Raw genomic sequence first — 25,018 nt, forward strand, 5'->3', positions numbered from 1 at the left:
GGAGCCAGTACCTTAGGGTGCCACCCCTCCAGTGCTGCCCCATCCAGGGGCCTTTGGAGAGCCTTCTGAGGTCTCTGGAAGGCTGAAATAGCTACTTCCAGTTTTTAGCCTAAAACAGGTAGTAGTGATTTTTGGCCCTCCAGAGGCCTTAGAAGGCTTTCGGAGGGCTGGGGAGGCTGGCTCTCTGAATGTCCCTGGATTGGGGGCAGGGGGTGGCACTCAGCGGTGGGGTGAAGAAGGTGGTGCCAACCCTGGAGGCATGGCACCCTGGGGCATTTCCTCTCTTCCCCCTCAAGGAACACCACTGATTCTAAGCATTACTGCAAGATAATAAAGCATTTTGAAAGCTTGAAAGCCCTATATAAATACCAAGGGTTATCCTTAAAGTATGAGGTGCCTCAAAAGACTTTTGCATATGTTTAGCCCTCCCAAGCCTCCTTTGGTAGAAGGGGCCATAAGCCAGTGGAAAAGCATAGCGCTTTGCATGCAGAAATGCCAGTGTTCAACCTACAGCGTCTTCCATTAGGGTAGTGAAAAATTCTTGTTTAAAACCCTAGAGAGTCACTGCAAGTCAGTGTAGACAATGTTGGGTTAGATGGACCAATGGTCTAATTCAGCAGAAGACAGCTTCCTATGTTCCTATTGTTGGAAGAACAACAGCGTATGAGTAGATTGGCACAATGCCAGTGGGTGTGGGTATATATGTTCATCCCTACCAATAGGGGGAACTGTTACCTATTCAGTTTGTTTAATGGATTTCTGTCCTGCCTTTCTCGTTGTATGGGCACCTGAGATAGCTTACAACTGTTAAACCACTAACTGTAAAACTAACAATAAAACCAACAATAAATCAGCAGGAAATAAAACAACACTACCATGAATCAGCATCTTTTGGAACACCAGTCAAATCATATTTGAGAGTATCCATCGATCAGCATCCACAGACAATACTAGAGATATTCACAAGAGCTTTGCTTTCTCTTGCTGTTAACCCCAGCTTAACACACACCAAAGCTCCCTTCAGTGGCTCACTTCACTGGCCTGCCCACGAAGCAGAGTGAAGTGGCTCCTTCAAATAGGTGGCTAGGAGGAGGTGCCCCATGGGCACTGCATATCTGCTAGCTGCCTCTCGTCTGCCCACTGGGTGACACCCCTGCTCAGCTCTTGTGCTGACACTGGCAACTCTCCCTCCAGGCTGCTGTTCGTTTCAGTGAAGTGCTGGTCAAGCTGAAAGCAGCTGCCTGTTCCAGTACACACCAAATCCCTGGTGCTCAGGCCTCTTTTGGCTCAAGAAACATCCAAATGCTGGATCTGTAAGGGATCGCTGGAATTTGGAATCCGGAGTGCACTGTTACAACTGCATCCAAAGAGGGTTTCTGTTGCTTCTATTTGGAGGTTAATGGAAAGCTATAGCAATACTCAGTCAATATAGCAAGACAAAAACAAAAGAAAAAAGATCAAAGCCATAATCAAGGCAGGTTGGAACTACTGAAATTCAGCTCCATCAATCATAACTTCTCTTTCCCCCATAAGCCCCAAGTCCTTGCTTTTCTGATACTTTTCTGATTTTCAGAAAGTATTCCACATTGCAGAAACAAAGACTTCTCATCACCTTGAGTGTGTGATTATGAGGCATTGTTACGTGCTCCTCTTAAGTTTGATTAGTGCCCCTCTCCTCCTGCCCCCCTTAATCTTTCTTTTCCTACCTTGCTATTTCAGCCTTTGACACTCATTAACACTTTTTCACTGAGTATTATCAAGCTTAACAATGTATGCATTTTTAGCACAGACTTTGTGCCTCCTGGGAAGAGGCAACTTTCACAACTATTTCCATCAATACTGTTAAACTGGAGCATGAAATAAAACTTATTAGGTTCATTTTCACATTTCCAAAGGTGACAACATTCCATAGAACAGAGCCCTTTCATTCTAATTGGCCATTTTACTTTCCTTGACAACCCCCTATTATGGACTTGATTGGGAGCATTCTAATGGCCCAGTGATACTGGGGTTAAGCAGCATCCCATCAGTATATGCAAATGCACCACCTTAAACACAGAGAACACCACAGATTTCTGTCTTCCTACCCTTTGCTTAACAGAGCACACCTTTTGCATGCAGAAGACCTCAGGTTCAGGTCTTGGCATTTTTAGATAGAACTGAAAAAGGTCTCAGTCTGAAATCCTGGAGGGCTGCTCTGAGCCAGCATAGACAATACTAAGCTAAATGGACCAAGGGTGAACTCCATAAACGAATGTCCTATTGTTGCAACTTTCCAGACATGAATGCTGTTAAGCTAATAATACAAGAGGCCAGTTGATTGATTGATTGATTGATTGATTTTCCACATTTTTATACCGCCTTTCCTCCAAAGAGCTCAGAGCGGTTTACACAGCTGCTGCTCCCTTCCTTCTTGTCCTCACAACAACCCTGTGAGGTAGGTGAGGCTGAGAGAAAGTGACTGGCCCAAGCTCACCCAGGAAGCTTCGTGGCTGAGGAGAGATTTGAACCTAGATCATCCAGGTTGATCCTAGGGTGTCCTAGGGCCCAATTCTATCCAACTTTACAGCACTGATGCAGCCATACCAATGGGGTGCATGTTGCATTTTGTGGTGGGAGAGCGGTTATGGAGGCCTTCTCATGGTAAGGAAACATTTTTTCCCTTACCCCAGAGCTGCACTGTGGCTGCACTGGCACTATAAAGTTGGATAGAATTGGGTCCCTACTGATCCTTATTGCTCCGTCAATGTCACTGGAAATGCTCTGACATGTGCAATATGTGCACATGGGGGTGTTTGACTACATGAGCAGGGACCTAGATGTAATGACTCCTGACACACCTTAGGGCACAATCCTAACCAGGTCTACTCAGAAGTAAGTCCAATTTTGTTCAGTGGGGCTTACTCTCAGAAAAGTGTGGTTAGGATTGCAGCCTTACTGGTTTGGCATGAAATAAGGATGAGAAAGCCAAGTATATGGGAACAACACAATGCAGCTCTTGGGGGGGGGGGAAAATATACAGTGAAAGTAAAGGAGAATCAGAGAATATGCAATGCATGCACACACACAGAGCTAAGCCCTAAAGATATGCAATGCAATACATGCACACACAGCTAAGCCCAAAATGTTAGGAAATGGGGGAATCTTTGAAAGGAGCAGGAATACCTAACCATGCAAAATAGCATCCAGGGAAATGAGAGAGACTACCCAGAAGGGCCAGGGGATAAGGAACCAAGGTTTGTGTGGGATCAGAGGTGTGGGGCAAATCCCCAGTACAAAAATAGACTAAGAAGTCCCAGATTCACACATACAACACTCACACCAAACAAAGAGGAAGGAATAGAAACAATAATCTTACTGTCAATTTGTACACAAAACAGCATAGTGTGTTTAGGGGTCAATAAACACAGTGCCAGTGGCCAAGGCTATCTATCTATATCTGCTGGGATGAGTTGATGAAGCAGCCACAGAGCAAATTAGTCAAGAACCAGAGATCTCCCAGTTCAGAGGGAGTCTAAAGGTGGAAAAGAGTTCAGTAAGGAACCCAGAGGGGGTTAGGCAATAACCTCAGCTGGTTTTAGAGATGGAAGGAAGGCAAGGAACTGAGAGTGCTTCTTGGGGTAACTCAGCAGGTGCTGAACTGTGGTTCATTGCACTCACAGGGTAAGGATGCTGGGAAGAGGGGAACAAAAACTGGAAAAAAACGTGAGTGACTGAAGACATGTACTGGTACAGTGGTTCCTTAATCACTGAAGGGAGCGGGCACTGCACCAATGGCTAATGTTCAGGTGTTAGGAGGAAGCAGAATGCAGGCAAGAGGTCTACAGCCACACTTTTTATACAAAGTTTTCCGATTGGAAAATAAAGGTTCTGTTGTTGGCTGCTGTCATTCTTTCATTTTGAGATGCTCCTTGATGGAATTCCCTACACCATTCACAGTGGAGATGGTTGTCTCCTTCTGTGTAGCACCCTGGGAGGGTCTGGGGAATTTTCAATTACACAAAAGACCTGTATCCTTGTTAGCATGAGGCTTCTGTTTGAATTGTGCATGAAGTTAGTAAAAGAAGCCAAACGCTGAATGCACATCTTTTGTCTTCACCTCAGAGCTAGGAAGCCCCAGAGCATGGTCCAGGTAGGACAGCCGCACAGGGTACAGCCAAGTTGTGTAGTTTTTCAAGACAAGGTATCCACTCCTCAAGGCAAGTGAGAAGTGAAGATGATTGTGAAGTGTCAGGCAACACCACTGGAGACTTGTCAGACCTCACAGCTCATCCATCTGGAGAGAGAGAGAGAGAGAGAGCGAAATGAGCAGAAGGTGACCCATTTCGTCTTTCTTGGGTGGTCAGTAAAAATATCAAAGGAAGCAGCTCCAGGTAGGCAGCCCTTTCTTGCAGCTTCTGAAAGCTTCTCTGTGAGAGGAGAGTTGATTTGATCTGAGACAGAGATATGGAAGACTGTCTGGATCTGGGAGCTGGAGGACCTTGTAGTGCAGAACTATTCTCTGGGATGTAGGCTATTGTTGCTCAACTTGCATGTCTGTCAATAAAGACAATATTACAAAGACATCACAGGTCTCTGGTGCTGTCTCCTCCAAAGGAACTCAGAACCCAAGCAGTGCTCTGCCCCTTGAACTTCTCACCTCTCAGAAGAGTGGGGTGAACACATAATACTCTTTTACCCTGCCAGCTTCTTCTTCCTTTTTTGAAAATGTATCAATCAACGTTCTCAGTATCTTACTGATAGGGAGCATTTGTTCCAGACAATTCCTATGGCTCTTGTCCTATGAGTCTTTTCTCTTCCACTGCCTTTTCCTTTCATCCCTAAATCACTTGCTAGCCTTCCCGTCCTCATAGGCCTTGCCCTTCCACTCTAGCTGACCTCTTCTCACCATTCTGATTCTTGGTGCTTCAATTTTCCATGGTGTGTTTATGTGGTGGTGATGATTTTTCTGAAAACTTTTGTGGTGGTGATGCTTTTTGTCTGAAAACATCCAGTTTGACACTGGATGTTTAGCAGAGTGAAATTAATAGTTCTTTCTTTCATAAGCTCAACTGCTTTTAGGGGCTTGTCTGACATTTGTTTCATTATTAGTTCACGAGAAAGGAAAGACATTTTCTGAAGTAGGTGTAGCACTTATCAATTGACAGGCTGCTACTAAAGTGCTGCCTCCTAAGTGAACTTTGCACAGGTTTTAAAGGCCATTGGTAATAGTGAAGCATTATGGAACTTCCATAAGCAGAGCCAAATTGAAGATGGATAGGCAATATCTGCACTAGAAATGTACGCCTGCTTTCCCACCCTGCACACCTCTAAGACTCAGGAGTCGAGCATCTGTTCCATGGTCTGAGGAGGAGACAAGTCAATCAAACACATTTGCTGACTGTCTCATCAATCATTTACCTGGTAGGGTCACATCAGCAGTCCACCTGTGATTCATGGCATATATGATGAAAAAAGCCTATTTGGTGTTGGGACAGCCAGCAGTCTACCAGTGGTGGATGGGCAGTTTCTTTTTATCTTTTAAAACTGAAACAGTGGTGGCAGTGGCTGCTTCAACCACTAATCTTCCTAGTGGTTTCTGGCTGTGATTTTATTTTCTAGAGTGCAACAGGGAATGATGCCTTTGTGTGGTACATTCTGGGAAAGAAAATGGCACCTGACAGATGCCAGGAAGAGGAACAGTATATGAAAGTAATAGGTCCAGAATAAGAAAGTCCAGAAGTAATAGGATGTTCTATTATAAAGGAAAGAAAAACCTGCTTCACCATGGGTAAGCAGCTTACTGGGCTCAGGCACCTCCCTTATGAGGAAAGGCTACAACATTTGGGGCTCTTCAGTCTACAAAAAAGGCATCTGAGGGGGGACATTATTGAGACATACAACATTATGCAGGGAATGAATAGAGTGAATAGAGGGATGTTCTTTTCCCTCTCACACAACGCCAGAACCAGGAGACATCTACTAAAATTAAGTGTTGGAGAGTTAGGACAGACAAAAGAAAATATTTATTTACTCAGCATGTAGTTAGTCTGTGGAACTCCTTGCCACAGGATGTGGTGAAGGCATCTGGCCAGGGTGACTTTAAAAGGCGATTAGACAGATTTCTGGAGGAAAAATCCATCACAGGTTACAAGCCATGATGGGTATGTGCAACCTCCTGATTTTAGAAGTAGGTTACCTCAGAATAATAATAATAATAATAATAATAATAATAATAATAATAATAATAATAATAATAATAATAATAAAACTTTATTTTTATCCCGCCCTTCTCCCAAAAAGGGACCCAGGGCGGCTAACAACATATAAAACAAATTAAAACATAATTTCACAGATAAAAACATATTAAAAAACACATTAGCAGAACCCATAAAAACAGTAGTCAGAAGAGTCAGAATAAAAGAGCATAAAACAGCAGTTCTTAGAGGAATCGGGCCTGTAAAAAAGCAACTAAAAGATATATAAAAGATGTTAAAAAGGCCAGAACGTCAGAAGGCTTGGTTAAACAACAAGGTCTTCAGGCCTCGCCGAAAGGACTCAAGAGAGGGAGCCATTCTCAAGTCAAGGGGAAGGGAGTTCCACAACGTTGGTGCCACTACTGAGAAGGCCCTATTTCTTGCCGCCGCCCCACGTACCTCCTTAGGCGGCAGCACTTGTAAAAAGGCCTTCTCTGATGACCTGAGAGGACGAGCCGGATTGTATGGGAGTAGGCGATCTCTAAGATAACCTGGCCCAGAGCAGTATAGGGCTTGATGCAAGGGAATAGAATGCCAGATGCAAGGGAGGGCACCAGGATGCAGGTCTCTTGTTGTCTTGTGTGGTCCTCGAGGCATCTGGTGGGCCACTGTGAGATACAGAAAGCTGGACTAGATGGACCTCTGACCGAATCCAGCAAGGCTCTTCTTATGTTCTTACTCAACCCTGAAATTTTTTCAGATACTTTATAAGTTCTCCTATGACTGCATCACATTTTCTCCCTCTCCAAAGCTTGATGAACTTTGAGCCAAAGTACCGAGGGTAAAAATATTTGACCCAGCCTTACTCATCCAAACTTATAGGATTGCCTTCTTGGACCGATGTCAAAAAGCATGCCACAGCTCTCTTGAGCATGCACAGAAAATGTAACTATAATTGCGCTCTTGCTTCTTGTCTTGGGAGCCTCTTTGGATCAGACCAAACAGGCCAGCAATTGGGAGGCACTGACACAACGCAGTTCAAATTATGATGTTTAATTGTGTGGGTATTGATACCATTCAAAGCTCCTGCACACCTGCTGCTGGTTTGCAATACAAATACAAAATAATGCATGGGAAGGATAAAGTGGATAGAGAGATGATCTTTACACTCTCACATAACACCAGAACCAGGGGACATCCACTAAAATTGAATGTTGGGAGGGTTAGGACAGACAAAAGAAAATATTTCTTTACTCAGTGTGTGGTCGGTCTGTGGAACTTCTTGCTGCAGGATGTGGTGATGACATCTGGCCTGGATGCCTTTAAAAGGGTATTGGACAAGTTTCTGGAGGAAAAATCCATTACGGGTTACAAGCCATGATGTGTATGTGCAACCTCCTGATTTTAGAAATGGGCTATGTCAGAATGCCAATGCAAGGGAGGGCACCAGGATGCAGGTCTCTTGTTATCTGGTGTGCTCCCTGGGGCATTTGGTGGGCCGCTGTGAGATACAGGAAGCTGGACTAGATGGGCCTATGGCCTGATCCAGTGGGGCTGTTCTTCTTATGTATGTCCAGGAGAGATTCTATTAAAAAAGGCATGACACAGTGCAGATGTTCAGTTACAACCACACTGACTGAGAAGGAGTGAATATGTAAAGGACTACATTGGCTGCTCTGTGTTGGAGTTATTAATCTTCTCATAAGTGTCACCTGAGCATGGTTTCCATCGCTCTTTTCATATGCACCTCTTTTACAGCATCCTCTGTACCACATGAATATCTGACAGCAGGCTTTTATGTGCTTTTAATACCGACACCTCAGTGTGTTCTTTGGTTGCTATGGCTATTGCCCATCTGTTTGCAATATTAAGAAAAAAGGGGGGTAACTGGCATTTCTTCCACAGCTGAAGCTGTGACAAAATTAGTTTAAAAGGAGAGGAACAGCTGTACGCTCATCCTATTTCCAGAGACTCATTTATATGAGCAGGTGGATACAAGGTCTGTGCTATGATATTTTGAGGCTTTGCAGAACTGTATTTTTTAAACAACATATTTCTGTGCAATTCATAAAGTCAGAGTGCTGTTCTGCTTTACCATCTCCAGCTGGGAGAAGAAAGGGTATGTCAGATGCCTCTCTCCCCACTCAGAAGGCTGCTCTTAACTATGTTGTGGAGTTGGATTGCAATAATCATCCCCTGACAAGAGTGTAATCCACAACCGGGTGAGGAACCAGCACAGAAGCCTCTGGGGATTAGAAGTGGGACAGCTGCAGCAATAGTAGATCATGAGATCTGCCAGCACAGCAATTCCCAAACTGTGGGTCCAGGAGTCAATTTTTGGTGGTTCGAAAAACTGAAAGAGTAGATTAGGCTATTTGCATCAAAGGTTAGACATGCTGCTAGTTGGGGGGGGGGAGGTACACTGCTGCCAAATCACCATTACAACCACACCCCTTGGCATTTATAAATCAGACAGTAGCCTCTAGGGCCTCTATAAAAGTTCAAGGACCACTTTGCCAGCATATTGTGCAGACAAGTTTGGGCTGTGAGTTACCTCAAAGGATTCTGTGCTGGACTGGCTCAGCAACTTAAAAGCTGCTGGGACATCCTCTTTGTTTGAAGCACCATTCCCAAACAGTGATGTGGCTGGATGTGTATTGGTCCTTCTTTATGCCTGGATTAGGCTCCTCCCGAGACTGGCATGTACCCGCTGATTCCACTGTCTGTCCAAGCTAAGAGTATTTCATGGTCAAAAGTTACAAAAGATGTCCTGACTGACTGCAGTCAAGAAAGAACATAGCCAGTTTAACTAGGCTGCTTCCAGATGGGGGTATAGTCCCAGATTGCCACGCACTCTTTATGGGCAGTGCTAACATTCTCTGGTTCAAAATGGATGGATCATGGATGGATGGTGACACCATGTGCTGCACCTATATAGAGAGTTACCAACGTGCGACAGTCTTACAGTCAGATTGCAATTCTATACCCACTTCCCTGGCAATAAGCTCCATGAAACTTACTGGAACTTACTTCGGAGTAAACATGTAACTTATTGTTCTGTATCCTCTCCATCTGGAAATGCTTCAGGCCACTAGGAATTAGCACGTTCACAGGTTTCAGAATCTTGTTTACCTTGGCAAAGGTATCAGAAGTGGTAACTTTCGATTCCAGTCAAGGTCTTTGTTCTACATCTAACATAAATAAGCCAATATTCTCTAAAAAGAGGACAAATCTGTCTCACATTCTCAAATACAGTAGTTACATTTGAAGACTTCCCTGCAGAGCAAAACATGGGTTCAGACTTCATCTAAGCGCTCTTTAAAATGTGCTTTCTTCCTTTTATACTTATAATTTTATATTGCCTGTTATTCATTATGAGAGCATCTTTATTTTCAGTGTCATTTTTATTTCAGCTTGCTCACACTATTAGTCTTTGTTGTAGAATTTCCATTATTCTTCACATTTGTTTTGTCAAATTTCAGCAGGCCATCTTTTCATTGCATTTTCTGGTTTCCATTATGGCTCTTGCTTTCTCATTTTTATTAGAGTGCCTGTTCCCCAACGAGAGAATGACTATATGTCTTTCTGCAAATGGGCCAAGAGTGTAAACATATTTTGAAAGGAAGCATTATATAGGCATACTTCTAGCTGCTTTTGTGTTTTGATTAGCCTGTCGTGTCACTGCCCCTCTCAATATCCAATCCATCATTTGTTTTAAAGGAGATCTTGCTTATACAACACAGAGTGACTGGTTCCTGCTAAGTAGCAATAAATGCAGATAGCTGCCTATACAAGCTGCCACTTATCTGCTTTATCATCATACATTGCATGCCCTGGCTGAAGAATTTTGAATAAAGTGATACAGGATGAAAAGGAGACTTCTGTCAAAATCCTAAACTGGATTTACACCAGTGCAGCAACTGCTGCACCAGTCTAAGGTGTCCATGGCACCTGGTGAATAAGGAGCACTAGCAGGAAGGCCTGCACCATCCCACTAAATCCAGACAGTAAGCACCTTCTGGGCAGCACAGGGGCTGGGGGAGGGCAGGAAGTGGGTGTAATGGGGTAGGAGAGTTCAGAGATGGGGCAGATCAGGCCCAAGAGGGGACCTAATCCTCTTCCTGGGTTTGAAAGCCTGACAAAGGGCTTTGGACCCAATCCTATCCAATTTTCCAGTGCCGGTGTAGCTGTGGCAATGAGGCATGCATGGAATCCTGTGGTGGAAGGACAGTCACAGAGGCCTCCTCAAGGTAAGGGAACATTTGTTCCCTTGCCTTGGGGCTACATTATGGCAGCACTGGTGCTAAAAAGTTGGATAGAATTGGGCCCTTCTTTATCTTGTGCCAACCATTTGACAGGTGCAGTTCCAAGTAGTCCCACTGATCAGACTGCATGCAGCTTTACATGTGGTAAGAGGAAAAATGTTCCCTTACCTCAAGCAAACCTCCAGCCTGCTGCTTGCCAATGCCAGATACAGTGTGGATTGAGTGGCCCCGCTGTACCAGCGCTGGTTAGGATTGGGTTGCCCATTCTATTAACTAAGTTGCCCTCCACTGACCTCCCTACTCTGTTACAGTGCAGTAATTTTACACAAATGCAGTTCAGTGGCTCCCTTTCCAGTCATGATGGGAGAAAATGCCTGAGCACTTCTTGCTTTTGTTCTCCTGGCTTCTACTGGAAATTCAAATCAGCTCAGAGAAGCTATCACAATTAAATTGCCCATAGACTCTAATACACTAGCTTCACCTCATTAGGGCCTATAGGTAGAAGAGTTTGAAAACAGTGTTATTTATTTTACTCAGAAGAAAACCCATTGTGTTCAATAAGAATTAAATTGTAATCCTATCTTACTCACCAGGATCAAACACCTCTACTTATAGGGAATATCAATACCCTACACATTAGAAAACAACATCAGGTGTGGTGATGTCTTTCCAATACAGGACAGTGACAGACCTCCCTAGCCCTATGCCCCGGGGCAAAGGTTCATGACGGTGCCCCGCCACGGGATATTGCCACCCCCCCCCATGTGCAAATCTGTTTCCCCTCTCACTTACCTGAAGCTTACGGAGCCTCACGCAACCCCAGGCTGTGTTGGACAAGCTTCCTGGGGCTTTCACAATGCTTTAAACTGTGCTTCCGGAAAACCAGAAGCACAGTTTGCGACCACGTCGGGAACCTCAGAGAGACAGTGTCCTAAAGGCTTGCGCATGGGGCACTTGCCCCATCAAACAAATGGGAGGTCTGCCACTGCTACAGGAAGCCTCCTTAGCCTGGCAGCCCAGTGTCCCACTTAAAGCACTGGGAAAATAAGCTAAAAGGGATATAAGAAGATGACAGGATAGAAAAAAATGAAGTAAATCCCATTTTAATCATTGAACAAAAGTCTAATGGTAACAGAATACATTTCTGTCTTACACACACTTTTGTACTGGGGTGGGTAGAGAGAGCATACATGCTCCTGCTCATTCCCATGCATTTCATCAGGACTGGGGTGAATTATCATCTCATCTGGCCCACTGGAAGAGGGAAAAGTCAACTTTCCTTTGCATGTCTTCTTACAGTAACAACTTGAACCAACACCATTTCAAACTAAGCAACAGTGTCTTTGACTCTCAATCTCACTCATTAATCGATTAAAAGGTTAATTTATTAGCTGGTTGACTGAACAAAAGCTTGTGGCTCTTTTATTATCCTGTCTCCACTCTCCTAATAACCCATGAGAGGGTAGAGACATTCTCTATTTTCTAAGTAATAATGCCTTCCCAATGAATAGCACACACCCTGCTTTCGATGTTATGCAAGATGTTATACAAGACTTTGAAGATTTTTCTACACACATTCAAAATCTATGTATTTATGAATCTCTGCTGATACGCAGTGTCTTGTAGTCACTTATGTAAACTGAGAAACCAAATACAGCTGGACACTAGTTACGGGTCATTTAAGATAATGGATTTATCCTGGCAATCTTTCCAGTGCAGGATGTTTGAAAAAAATGTCCAAGGAACCACAGTTTGTTTTAGCCATGGGCAAAACCATTAAAGATTCCTACAGATTAATCCCACACTCAGAGATGAGGACTACATTTATTTGGTATGACTCTCTCCATCTGGATTCTGCCTAAAACCAAGTCTTGGATTCTCTCACTTACATGGCCAAAGACCTCAAAAACTAGCATGCACAAAAGTTGTTGTTGGCAAATGCCAGCATGTAGAGGCATTTGATCCTTGCCACAAAGGCTGAAGAAGATGTGGGAGATATAATATTGCTCCCTGAGCATAGCCACTGTTGGTAGACAGGCAGGCTGTAGGCATCATCAGCAACACATGGTCCCTGGATTGGAATGCATTCTCAAGGCCCAACCCTAACCAACTTTCTAGCATGGATGCAGCTTTGCCAATAGGGCATATGTTGAATCCTGCTTGGGGGGGGGGGGAGCAGTCATGGAGGCTTCTTTAAAAGTATGGGGATGTTTGTCCTCTTTCCTCAGAACTGCATTGTGGCTGCATTGGTGCTGCCATGGCCTTGTGGGGCTGTGTGGGTGGGTGGGAGCATTGTGCCTGAAAACATTACTGTGAGAATATGTATGATTAATGTGAGAAATTGCCACTATTATAGAAATTACTGGCAATGTTGCACTCCTGAAAAACAAAAGGGCTCCAGGTGAGGTTTTGGCCAGTAGTAGCAACAGTTGGTGTGCAGGGCCTAGGAGAGGGGGTAATTTGTACCTGGGCCCAGGGTCTAAAGGGGGGCCCAGAAGCCAAAGGAGGGCGCCCAGAAATTTCCTGGGATCTGACATTTTCCTATCTACTCAGACATTGTCCGTACGGGATGCTGGGAACACTACTGATGCCTCATGGGTTGGTAGACCTGGGCTCCTAAGACTTTTCCAGTTCTCTCTACCCTACCCTCATCCTCCCCACTCCTATTCTGCTCGTCCGTTACCACCCTCCCCTACTCTGTTTCACCCCTCCCCCTTTGCAAAGGGGCCCAAAATGAAGAGATGGAAATTATATGAATGAATGGATTTTACTGAGCTTATTTATAATACACCTAAGAACTATAATACAAGCATGTAAAACCACATGAGAACTATGAGCTTTGCCACACACCTCTTGCAAACAAACCTCTTGCACACCTCTTGCAAACATACAGACCCAGCCAGAAACTCAAGGACACATAAGTTGTTTGGAGGCAGTTGTGGGGTGTGTGTGTTAAAATAATGCTCAGGGAAAAGCAGAAAACACATGGAGACTATAACAGGACTTGCTCTGACTTGACCCACAGCTTGCATCTGGCAGTCACGACCAGTGGTCACGGAGCAGCGAGGGCTCCAACCATCTCCAATGGGCTAGAGGCTCACTTGAGACTGGGGGCTCTCTAAGGGCTAGATTGGGGGTCCCCAAGGGCTACAAATGGATGATAATCCAATCTCCTCCAAACTGCAGCTGGCCAGCTGCTTCTGGGTTCAATCGCCCCAGCAGGTTTTGCGCCCAGATTTCCAAGCAGACAGGCTGACCAGTGCACAGTTTGGAGGAGATTGGCAGCACAGTAAGGAAGCTCCCCAGTGGAACAGAATGCTCTGTTCAGTCTGGGAAAGGCTTTCTTGATATACAGCAGACTCCAATTTGGAAACTGCTATTTAAAGGGATTTTAGCAGAGTTCTCAGATAATCATGACAAAATAAATAATGTTCCTAATAGTGAATGGACATGAATGAATGAATGATGTATTAGGTGTAGTGAAAGAAAGTAAAGAATATGACAATTGGAGGAACAAGGTGTTTGGGAGAAAGCCTACTCTTTTATCCTCTTAGCTAAAACAAGGGCAAAAGCCCCTCTTCAGAGAGGGATGGAAATCAGAGAGAAAGAAAAAGAGTTTAAAATGACAAATAGAGCTATCTGTATGTGTTGTGTTAACCGCAATGCTTTTTAAAAGATATTTTGCCAAATTCCTTTTCCAAACTTGATCTAGAGAACTTATGCCCACTTTAAGCTAATTAGTTCCCCTGGCTCAAACACAGCTAGTTCTAGCAGCGTACGAAACTACTACTGAACCCCAGCAACAACGGGGAGGTAACCAGAAGGAAGCTTGCCTGTGGGGCTGCAGGGTCCCTCCTACTAGTTCTCAAAGCAGCAGCTCTTCTAGGTACGGCAGTGCCCTCTCAGCTCTCCACCACTCAGCAGTCCCCGTTCAGTTAATTTGCCAATCAATCAGTCAGTCTGTTAGCCAGTTTGTGAGTCAGTCCAACAGTTTTGGTAGTCAGTCCGCCAGTCTCTTAGTCAGTCTGACAGTTCACTACTCAGTCTGTTAGTCTACTGGTCAATCAGTCAGTCAGTTAATCCTCTCTTCTTCCAACCTTTCCTCCTTCTACTACCCACACCCTTTCTCTCCTCTAGGTGCTGCTTTTATCCCTGAGGGCCTTGTTGCCTCCAAGTGGCTGCAGCTGTGCAAACTAAGGCCCTGGTGTTAACCCTATGCTTCCCAGACCTGTCAGAGCAAGGGGCCACTGTTGAACCACACCATGTCTCCACACCAAGGGATCTTGCACGTTTCCTTTACAAAAGACATGCAACACGTCGCACATGAGAGAAAACCAATCATGAGCAGAATCCTGTGTAGTGAACAAGGCACCCATTGCAAAAGTAGACATTCCCAACTTCTCCTGTTCAGCATTTCTTAAACTCATTGCATGCCCTTCAGAGAAACAGGAGAAACAGAAAAAAGCAGCAGTGAGAGTGAATCACACTTGTACTTTTCTTTGGTAATGGGCAAAATGCAACTTGCTGATCATGCTCATTTGCTTTCCTATCTTCTCTTTGACATATGAGCTGGCTGCTAGAGAGAGATTCTGCACCCTACACCACCAGCCTGAGTTCAAGCCATGTGACAAGAACTATTGTACTTGGGTTATAAATATGCAGTTGATACTGCAAGCACATCATCAGTTTCAAACATAACAACCCTCTCAGCATTTTTAATGTATCTTTGTGAGAAAAGGGAAGGGGAAAAGATAGAGATAATAGCAAGAGGGCAATCCAGAGACAAAACAAAACCAAAAAACAAGGCGCATGAGGCTTTTTGATTATTCGAAGCATAAAATGATGAATGTGTCTGACCTTATTAAGTATATTAAATCCTTTCCCACCCCTTTGTAAAAGAAAATAGTTTTTACACTTGACTACGTCTGATCCACGTTCGTTCACAAGCAAAAGCACCAGACTGGAAAGACATCGGCTAATACTCCATTACATTGTTTTTAGAAACAGATGCAGGGAAGGGGGCTGCAGTGTACAATTTCACCCCAGCCAACTTAATTGGAAAGACGTTTTTCGACTACAGCAAGCCCTGGCTCACACCCAGAGATGTTTTATAAGTCTGAACACAATAAGGGCCCAACCCTATCCAATTTTCCAGCGCCGATGCAGTCTCAATGCAACCCTGAGGTAAGGAAAAAACATTCCCATTTCTTGAGAAGGCCTCCATGACCGCCTTCCCCCCCCCCTCACAGCAGGATGCAGTGAACACCCCATTCACACAGCTGCATCAGTGCTTGAAAATTGGACAGGATTGGGCCCTCAGTGAATTAGGGGTGATCTAATCAAAGTTAAATCAGTCAAAGTTTGGAGGCTGCTGCGTACTACAACCATAACTGGGAAGAGGGTCCAAGAATTCTCTTGTAAAATTGCTTGATGTTAATATTAATCAAAATTAATGATTGCTGGTGGGCCATCATTCATTATTAAGCACCAAGGCCAAGATGCAAGCCAAACAAATATATGAGAAAAAATCTGCAGTGTTCTGAAGTCCGGTGTAGTCTATTTAAATCTTTGTGAAAAATATTTTGATTCAAATCCCATTAAAAATTTATGCTGTGATGGGCAGCCCAAACCTATCCAGGTTGCTTGTGCTGTGGTACAATGGTGCCAAAATGGCTGCTGCTGGATTCCATGGGGCCAGGTAGGCAGCTGGAGGTCTTCTTGATGTAGCGTTTGTTCCTTATCTCATGTTGAGCCCTATCAGCTGCTATGGGTCTGGACCAGCTCAATCACTGGCACAGTTCAGTTCAACCTGTGTAGGACTTTCATGGGTGGGGGGGATAGGATATGGCAGCAGCCTCTCCCCATCCTCCTGCCCACTGTCCCCCACCCAGTTGCACCCCCTCCCTGCCTTCCCCCACCCCAGAATGCCTGTTGCTTGGTAGGGAACTTACCTCAAATGTCTCCTAGGTTTCCTCTGACCAGTGCGAAGGCCCAGCGTTCACCCCCCACTGGCCTCCCCACTGGTGTCTCTGTCATTCTGGCTGCAGTGAAGTGCCTTACAACACTTCTGTGATAGCCATCTCCCAGGCACCATGCAGGAGACCTGCGATGCCTGGGATTGGACGGGGCTCTCAATTTTCTAAGCATTTCTGTAAACTGAAACAACCCAGGCTGTTCTTTAAATCAGTTGTAGGAAGAATTGCAAAGGCATTGAATTTGTTTGTTTGTTCCGAAATTATCATTTTATAATAGATGCCTCCTTTACCCATTATCCTTTCAAATCAAAATGTCTGAATTGTACATAAAGTTCTGATTCACATCTGAGAACCACTTTAGGGACTCCAGAAAAAGAAGCACAAACAGCTGGCGATTCCCCTCTCTGCTCACTTAGAGCCCAATCGTGTGATCTGCGCCGTGCCTTCGCGGCGCAAACCACAGTCGCAAACGTGCCGTAAGGGCTTACTGCCGGGCTCCCGCTGGAGCTGGCTCAGCTCCGACCAGCACTGAGCCAGCGCATGGCAGGAGCTCACGTTCCATGGCTCGGTGGTCTCTGTGACCACCGGGCTGCGGAACGGGAAATGGGGGCGTGGTCGGGGGCATGGGGGAGGCATTCCGGGGAGGGGGAGGCGTGGTTGGGGCATGGGGGGCTTCCCAGGGGCGGGACAGAGGTGGGTCCGCAGAGCAGAGCCCCTGCAGGATCCAGGGCACTTGGGTAGGGCGAGCGCCTTCACTTTAGCAGCGACCAAACAGTCGCCGCTAAAGTGAGTAGTCCCATTGCGGGACTGCTTCCCTTACTCGGGGGAAGTGGACGAACATCCCCTTCTCCCGAGGGGCTTCCCGCAGTAGTGCGGAAGGCTCTGGATCAGCAGGAGCCCTTTGTGGAGCTGCCTGGTCCCGCAGCGCCGGATTGGGCTGCCTGTTCTTAAAAATCTGCCTTATCCTGTGTCAGACTACAGGTCCATCTAGGTTAGTGATGCCAGCATTGACGGCAGTGGCTCTCCAGGCTTTCAGGCAGGAATTTTTCTCTGGAGTTGCCAAGGGTTCAACCATGAACCCTCTCCATGTAAAGCAGGTGGCCTTCCACTGAGTCACAGCCCTTTCCCGGATATTCTTGGAAGGGGAAAGATGTGCATGTACACTTGAGGTGGTTATACAGAATATATACTTCCAAGCCACATTGTGAGCACCTTCCCCATTCTGACAAGACCTAGAAAAGTGATTTAACAGTGACACCAATCATTTAAACCATGCTTTCCATGTGCATTTCAGTGACCTGAAATGGTGACTATAAACTTCTGCCACTTTATATAAACTTCTGCCACTTTATATAAACTTCTTTATCACTTTTTTATCACAATGCTCTAATCAGGCCTTAAAACTAATCAGGGTGCACTTCTAATAAAGCATTGTCATTATATAAAATGTGGTGTTCAAAACAACTCTGAACAGAAGGGGGGAACTGATTGTTAGGAAGAAAGCTTTTATTTACTCACAAATGTCTTGGCAATCAAAGAGGTAGGCGGTTCAGAAAAATAAATCACTGTTTGGCAAAATTAGTTTGATGTGGAATTTCAGTTTGTTGCAATTTTGGAAATATATATTCTGCAAGAATTACATCAAACTGTAATTGACTTCCCTTTTCATCTCACCCTCATTTTGCTGCTGCAGTGTAAACATAAATGGGAATGTAAGCACAATATTATGTTTATAATATTCTGAGACCCTGCCTGCTTCTTCAAAGTAAGGCTCTGCATTCTTTGACGTTTAGAACTGGGATAATGATTTAAATTTATACCTCTGTACTTGAAGGATCAAAGTGGTTAAGATCATTTATAAGAAGAAAATATGAAAATGTAAATATACTGCTGAAATACCTGTTATCCACAGCCATTAACATACAGCCATCATAACCCTCAGCATCATAATGCTTATTTAAAACACACTGATCTGAGCATAATAACAGCGATAAACTTATCCTATGTAAATCTATGTAATTTCCTACTCTCCCTCTCTCTCTGTCTTGTACTCCAAATGCACTTCTCTTTTTCTGCCAAGACCATCTTCCTTGAATAATATGGTCAAGCGTAGCAACAGAGGTTGTCCAGGTTGGACACTAATTGAGGACCCACAACCATCAGAGAGCCTATCTGGTGAGATTGGCCCCTGAAATTTCAGTACAGTGGAGGCAGTTGTAGTGCCAATGTTATTATTATTATTAACAACTAGAAGAATAAGAATAATTAAATGGGGTGAGATGTGAAGGGAATAACAGGGTATCACAGATGGAGGCTTTGTGCCAGGACCCCTAGGAGCTTGGAATCATCATTCTACCATTCACCATTCTTCCATACAGTTACAGTATTTAGGGGGTACTGAAAAGTTAAATAAATGAAAGTGCTGCTACTGAAAGTGGTACTGGGGCAGCTGAAAACCAACTACCCTGGCAGGAACTCCCCAAACCATCATAAACCAAGTCCAAACTCCTTAGAACAGTGATCCCCAAACTTTTTAGCACCACAACACACCTTGTCCTCAACAGTGGGTCATGATGCAAAGCTCCTGCTATGCCATATTGGGAACCCCCAGAGGCTGCTTTCAAGTTGGGCTGGGCTGGTGGTGACCCACTTCATTGGCCTCTTTGGGCCCCAGAATGCTCCACAGAAGCAACCAGAAGTGTGATCAGTTTGCGGAACATTTGCTTACTGAATGGTGCAGAAACTTCATACAAATCACAAACTTCAGTTAGTTCTCCCTATACCAAATCATGAAAGAGCCAAACCAGCAATTCAAGTGTACAGCCTTGTTGTATTGCATCAGAAAGGAGAACAGAGCCTGGTCGAAAATCTTAATGCATCAACAAAATGTACAAGTCACTCCAAAAAAGCAGAACCTGGTTTGTAAATTAACTATCATTTGTACAAACTACAGTTTCCTATATTTTGACATTGGGAAACAGTGGTTTGTTATCAACCACACACGGAACCTTCAAATTTCCTCTATTCACAAGGGGAGGGGGGAGGGAGGGCACACAAGCCTGAAAAGCATGCCAACCTGCTCTTATCTGATATCTGAACCAGGCCAAAGTTTGCTTTAAATTTGGGAAATACAGCATCCACAGGAAAATATGTTCACATGATTCACTGCACAGTAATACACCTGTCCATTGCAATTTCAAAAATGAAGCCATCTTGTTCAGTAACTACAACAGCAAGAAGCTTTTCTACCTGTCCTATTTCTGAAATAATCACATTGTATACAGAATGTACTAAAAATGAGTACTAAAAATGATTTCACATCCACTGGAAAAGCAACAGAAAGTATATGAATCAAAGTGAAATTATTTACTTGATGCAGAAATAGAAGCATAATTTTAGGACTTCTTTACTAAAAAGAAATAGATGGTAAGAAAGTTATCAAAATGTTAACTACATTGCCTGATTCTTAACAGATATTTTAACATTTTGGTTTTTTGCAAGTCGGTTTATAATAGGTTAAGACAGTACGTTCTATTTACAGGCTCATGAGGTGTCATGAAGGGTTACTGTTGACATTAGAGAGCACTTGCAAAGCTAAGTGAAAACACCTCCAGTTCTTTCTCTGGTGGACTAATAATGCTAGTTTTTCTAATAGTGGGAAGAGAAAGCAAAACCAGACCACTTCAGCTCCTTCAGATATCCATTTTGTTAAAGTTAGCTTTAGCTGAAATAAATGCACACTCCTGATTATTACAGCAGGAAGATCAAAGTTTGTATGGCCAGGTTGGAACACACGAGCCCCTTCCCCTGAGGGGATTGGCAGAGGGCTGTGGCTGGGGGGTGCAGAGGTAATTTAAGGACTCAGCAACAGCCTCCCTTCCTTCTTTGCTCGTGGGCACCGAGCAGTCACCCACCCACCCATTACGCAGTCTGAGTTGTACTGGTCGCCGTTTGGGGCCGGGTAGGAATTTTTTGCAGCCTGTCAAGATTGGATGGTGACAGACAGTTTTTTCACCTACCCCAGACTGCCGTGGGTACGGGGCTGCACCCCTATTATACAATCGGTCACTTTATGCTGGCAGGTGGTACGGTAGAGGCATGCTTGGGACCATGGAGTGCACCTTCAGACAGCATAGGCAGGGCGGAACCCAATAGCAGTCCTCAGGGGCTCAGCGGCACGAGGACATTGACTGGGACCCTGGCTGGGACCATAGGGGTCCTCCTCATAGGCTCAGCAGCTCAAGGCGGCACAGCCTGTGGTCTGGCTGCCTTCCCCTTATGGACAGACCTGGATGAGCCGTGTTGCCCAAGAACGGGGCGCAGCTTAGAGTCGGGTGCACATCCTGCCTGGGGGACAGAGTTGGTTCTGGGGCCGCCCAGTGGTCCCACCTCCGCACCACGCAGGGGTTTTGCTGCCACTGCAACTGCAGGTCTCAGCCTCCTTTTCTGTATTAAAATCCTAATAAAGTGGCCCTTTCTCCCATGTGTGTTGTCTCGAGTGTTCATTGGACTGTGCCCAGACAAAAGGCCTTTTCGCACATTGTACAGAGGCAAACCTAGATTTGCCATTGAGTGCCTCCTCAACAGGGAGCTGTAGCTAATCATGTCTCCTTGATTAGTGTACCTAGACAATACCCATGTAGATTCTTTACATTCATCCATGTAGACCCATTCACATTCTTTACATTTCTTAAAGAGATACACTTAACATATTTTCGATATACAGGCACCTCCTATCAGGAACCCCCCCATGGATAACCAAAACCAGGGAGCTTCTCAGACCTCCCAATTCCTTATAAGACATTAAAAACATCATTTCTGTGAAACCAGAAGTCACATGTTTTCAGCGTCAGCATTTAGTCTGAGCTTGGCAGATGCCAGGGATGGACATTGGCGGCCTCTGTGGAGCTCAGAAGCCGCTCCAGAGGGGAGGGGAACTGGATTCCCCTCATCTCCAGAGTTTGGGGGACCCCATGGACCCAATCCATGGATAACTGAATTCGAGGATATGGGATCTGCATAGTCACACATACACCCCCAGAGATGTAAATAATGCAAAGAATAAAATGGTTGGCAACCTTCAGTCTCAAAAGACTATGGTATAAGCCTACAGCACCCGGTATTCCCAAGCAGTCTCCCATCCAAGTACTAACCAGGCCTGACCCTGCTTAGCTTCTGAGATCAGATGAGATCAGGCATGTGTAGGGTAACAGTTGCCTCAGTATGAAACATCTATGAATGTAGGTATGAAGTGCAACATAATATAGAATTTTATCCCATCATTAATCTGGCAAACTGGGAAAAAACATATTCTTGCAAAACTTTAACAGAGAATCTGGACACAAACACACAGCTTTTTGCATGGTATTTACCTGCATAGTCTGTTCCACATTGGCATCTGTAAGAATTTGGAGTAACACTGATGCACTTGCCATTGAGGCAACTATGTGGCTGGCATTGCCCAATTATTTCTGAACAATTCTTGCCTAAGAAAAACAAAAGAGAAAAAAATGCAATAATAAAGAGAGACACCTTCTAAATAAGTTGGCTCATACAGCAAAATTATAATTCACATACAAATAGCATACTTATACTTCTGTGCTTACTAGTGTATAAGTTGTGTCTCATCTGTCCATTATTTGGAGTGGCATGGTGGCTACCACCTCCAGATTCTGTTCATATCATTACATGTATCATATCCATAGCATTAGGATAGATCAGGGTCTCTAAACTTTTAGGCCAGAGGGCTACATCAAATATCTGGCATGGTGTATCAGGGCTGGAAAAATAAATAAATTTTAAATATAAAACTTAAATTAATACATTACAAAGCCTCCGAAAGCCTAAGGTCTTCAGATGACCCAAAAATATCACTTCTGGTTCTTCAGGAAAACAAGGAAATGATATTTTTAGGCCTTTAGAAGGCACTTTGAGGGGGGGGGCGCATGGTCTCCCCAGCCCTCAAAACACCCTCCAGATGCAACTGGAGCTCAGCTCTGGTCACCTTCAGTTGAGCGGGTCAGAGGCTTGCAGAGGACGAGAGGCTTGCTGAGGGCTAGATAGAGGCTTGTCATGGGCCGCACCTGACCCCCAGGCCGGGGTTTGGAGACCCCTGGGGTAGATCATGTGGTCCAGAGTTTCATATTTCATAATACAGCAAGCATTTTAAGAGCTCTTCATCACATGATCTGCCCTACCTATGTGGGTATAGATCTCACTTGTAGCATTATAGGACCAGCCACGGAGGAGGTAGCATGATACTTGTGTGAGTGGGGCCTTAAGCAAAGCTGAACATAATAAATTCTGGAAAAAGGTTATCATCGAACATAGCTAATGGCTCTTATTGGATCAGCACCAGGGTGGGCCTTGTTGAGTATGGGCCCAAGGCCCACCCAGAATAAATCCAACCCCAAGAACTTCTGCATGAGTCACAAACAGAAGTATACACAATTATAGAGTTGCCTGATGACTGCAGGTTTTCTTATGCTTCTGTATGCTTCATGTGCCTCAGTTCCTTGTACCACCACCTTCCCCACTCAATGGTCTTTCTCCCAAACCCTTGTGATAAAGCACGGGACTTTGGAAGAAAACTGTTGGCTGGTGTGGAGGACGTATGGAACAAGAAAAGGCTTCTGCTACGCAAGTTGAGCCATTGGGAGGGGTCGCGCCCATCCACCAAAGAGGAGGAGCAGTGCCTGACTTTGGCTTAGGGTTTGGAAGAACGTGGCACCATCCTGGCCCCAAGTGGACCTAAGTGGAACCTCTGACTGAAGCACCATCAGGAAAAGCTGTCACTGTCATGCCCTGCATCTGAATTTCCCAGAGGCACCTATTAGGCCACTGTTTGAAGAAGGTGCAGTACTAGACATAGCCTGGCTGGATTCAGTAATGCCATTCTTATGTTTGTATATCTGCTGAGAAGGTCAATTTTCTAGATTCCAGGAGAAAAAGTAAGACACCTTCTTATATTTATTTTTCAGCGTACTTTAACAGCTGCCTAGAAATGCAGACAGTTTTAGGATGGATTCTGCTGAAACATGCTGCTTACCGGAAATTACCAATCATAAATTGCTTGTGCTTTTACAGCATATGGGACTAAATACCGTATAATTATGCTTGTCATTTGAGTTGTTGCTATACTGTTATTCACACTTGAGCAATTCTTTCTGGTTTTCGTGTGAGTTTTCTTCTTAATATTTAATACTGTGAGAAGCATATTTTTCTCTCACTCAAACCTTTAAACTACCTTTGCAACCCAGTGAGTAATGTTTTCATTGCAGTGGCTTCTTTTCTTTCCATACGGCTTGCTTAGATTTTATCTGTAATGCAATTACCATTCGATAACTCTTTGTACTCAATCAGCTGATTCAAAAATTTCTTAGCACATTGTCTGAGATTCTCTTACTGAACAGATTGTGAAACATTATTGGGACATCTAAATGATGTTGGCTCAAGACCAATGTTGGCACAAAGTTCACTTCACATAGGCATTAAAATATTTTATGCTTTCAGTTTATTTTTTAAACAATTGTCATTCTTTTTCATGAAATGATCTTTGGTCCTACTCATATTACAGTGTTGTACAAAATGTGTTTTGTTTTTCACCAAATTGCTACAGGTGGGAGATAGATTCCTGCTGCTATCATGGATATCCCAAACCGCAGGTAGCAGCGAACCCTATTCAAATTCCCCCCCTGTTGTGCTCACAACTCATCCCTCTTTATTTGCAGATAATTTGCAAGGGAAATATTTTTCTTCCTTTTGCTTTGGAACATGAAGTAGACAGCAAGGACCTAGACTCTTAGCTGCTAGAGCAGTGGTTCTCAAACTGGTGGGTCACGACCCACTAGTTCTTTTAAAGGGTCCCCTGTCCCTTTAAGGGGCGGGGGAGGGGAAAGGACCAGCGACATGATCCCCAGGATTGTGTCACTTATGGAAGTGGAAGGGGAGTACTTTTACTTACAGGTGACTGCAGGATGTTGCAGGAGGTGTGGGGAGCCCTGCTCATTCCTCCATAGGGCTCTCTGATGCTTAGTGCCCACTTTTATTTCAACATTCTAAGCATCAGGGAGCCCTGCGGAGGGATGAGCAGGGCTCCCCACACCTCCTGCAAAGTCCTGCAGCCACCTGTAAGTAAAAGTACCCCCCTTCTGTCCCCATTAGTGACACAATCCTGGGGATCGCATTGCTGCCCTCACTCACTCCTCTGCAAAGACTTACCTCAGGAGTAAAACTCTTGGGAAGTTTGAGAACCACTGTGCTAGAGGAATGCTGCAAGAGGTGATAGTGAGAATGCTAATACTGGACAGCAGAGGATTTGGCATTCTCATGATTGCCTTCTGTAGCAATCCTCTAGCAGCTATGAGTCGTAGTAGATCAGTGATTTTCAATCTTTTTCATCTCAAGGCACACTGACAAGGTACTAAAATTGTCAAGGCACACCATCAGTGTTTTGACAATTGACAAGGCACACTGTGCTGTTGGTGTAGAGCTCACATCCCCATTGGCCCTACTAACAAATGACCCTCCCCTAAACTCTTGTGGCACACCTGCAGACCATTCACGGCACACCAGTGTGCCACGGCACAGTGATTGAAAATGG

The 25,018-nt window shown here is 44.6% G+C and overlaps 1 protein-coding gene and 1 pseudogene across 1 annotated transcript in view; both read right to left on the reverse strand.

Moving 5' to 3' along the window:
* Positions 1-19,578: 19,578 nt before the first annotated feature.
* Positions 19,579-25,018, reverse strand: part of LOC136646431 (protein eyes shut homolog) — a 6,388-nt gene continuing 948 nt past the window's right edge. Inside the window, exons 2-3 of the mRNA XM_066622703.1 lie at positions 21,789-21,902; positions 19,579-19,676 (exon numbers count right to left, since the gene is read on the reverse strand). Coding sequence (XP_066478800.1) covers positions 19,579-19,676; positions 21,789-21,902 — 212 coding nt within the window. The remainder of the gene's footprint in view (positions 19,677-21,788; positions 21,903-25,018) is intronic.
* LOC136637595 (5S ribosomal RNA) lies at positions 21,521-21,640 on the reverse strand (annotated as a pseudogene).

Source organism: Tiliqua scincoides, chromosome 1 (genome assembly GCF_035046505.1).
Source record: "Tiliqua scincoides isolate rTilSci1 chromosome 1, rTilSci1.hap2, whole genome shotgun sequence".
NCBI lineage: Eukaryota > Metazoa > Chordata > Lepidosauria > Squamata > Scincidae > Tiliqua > Tiliqua scincoides.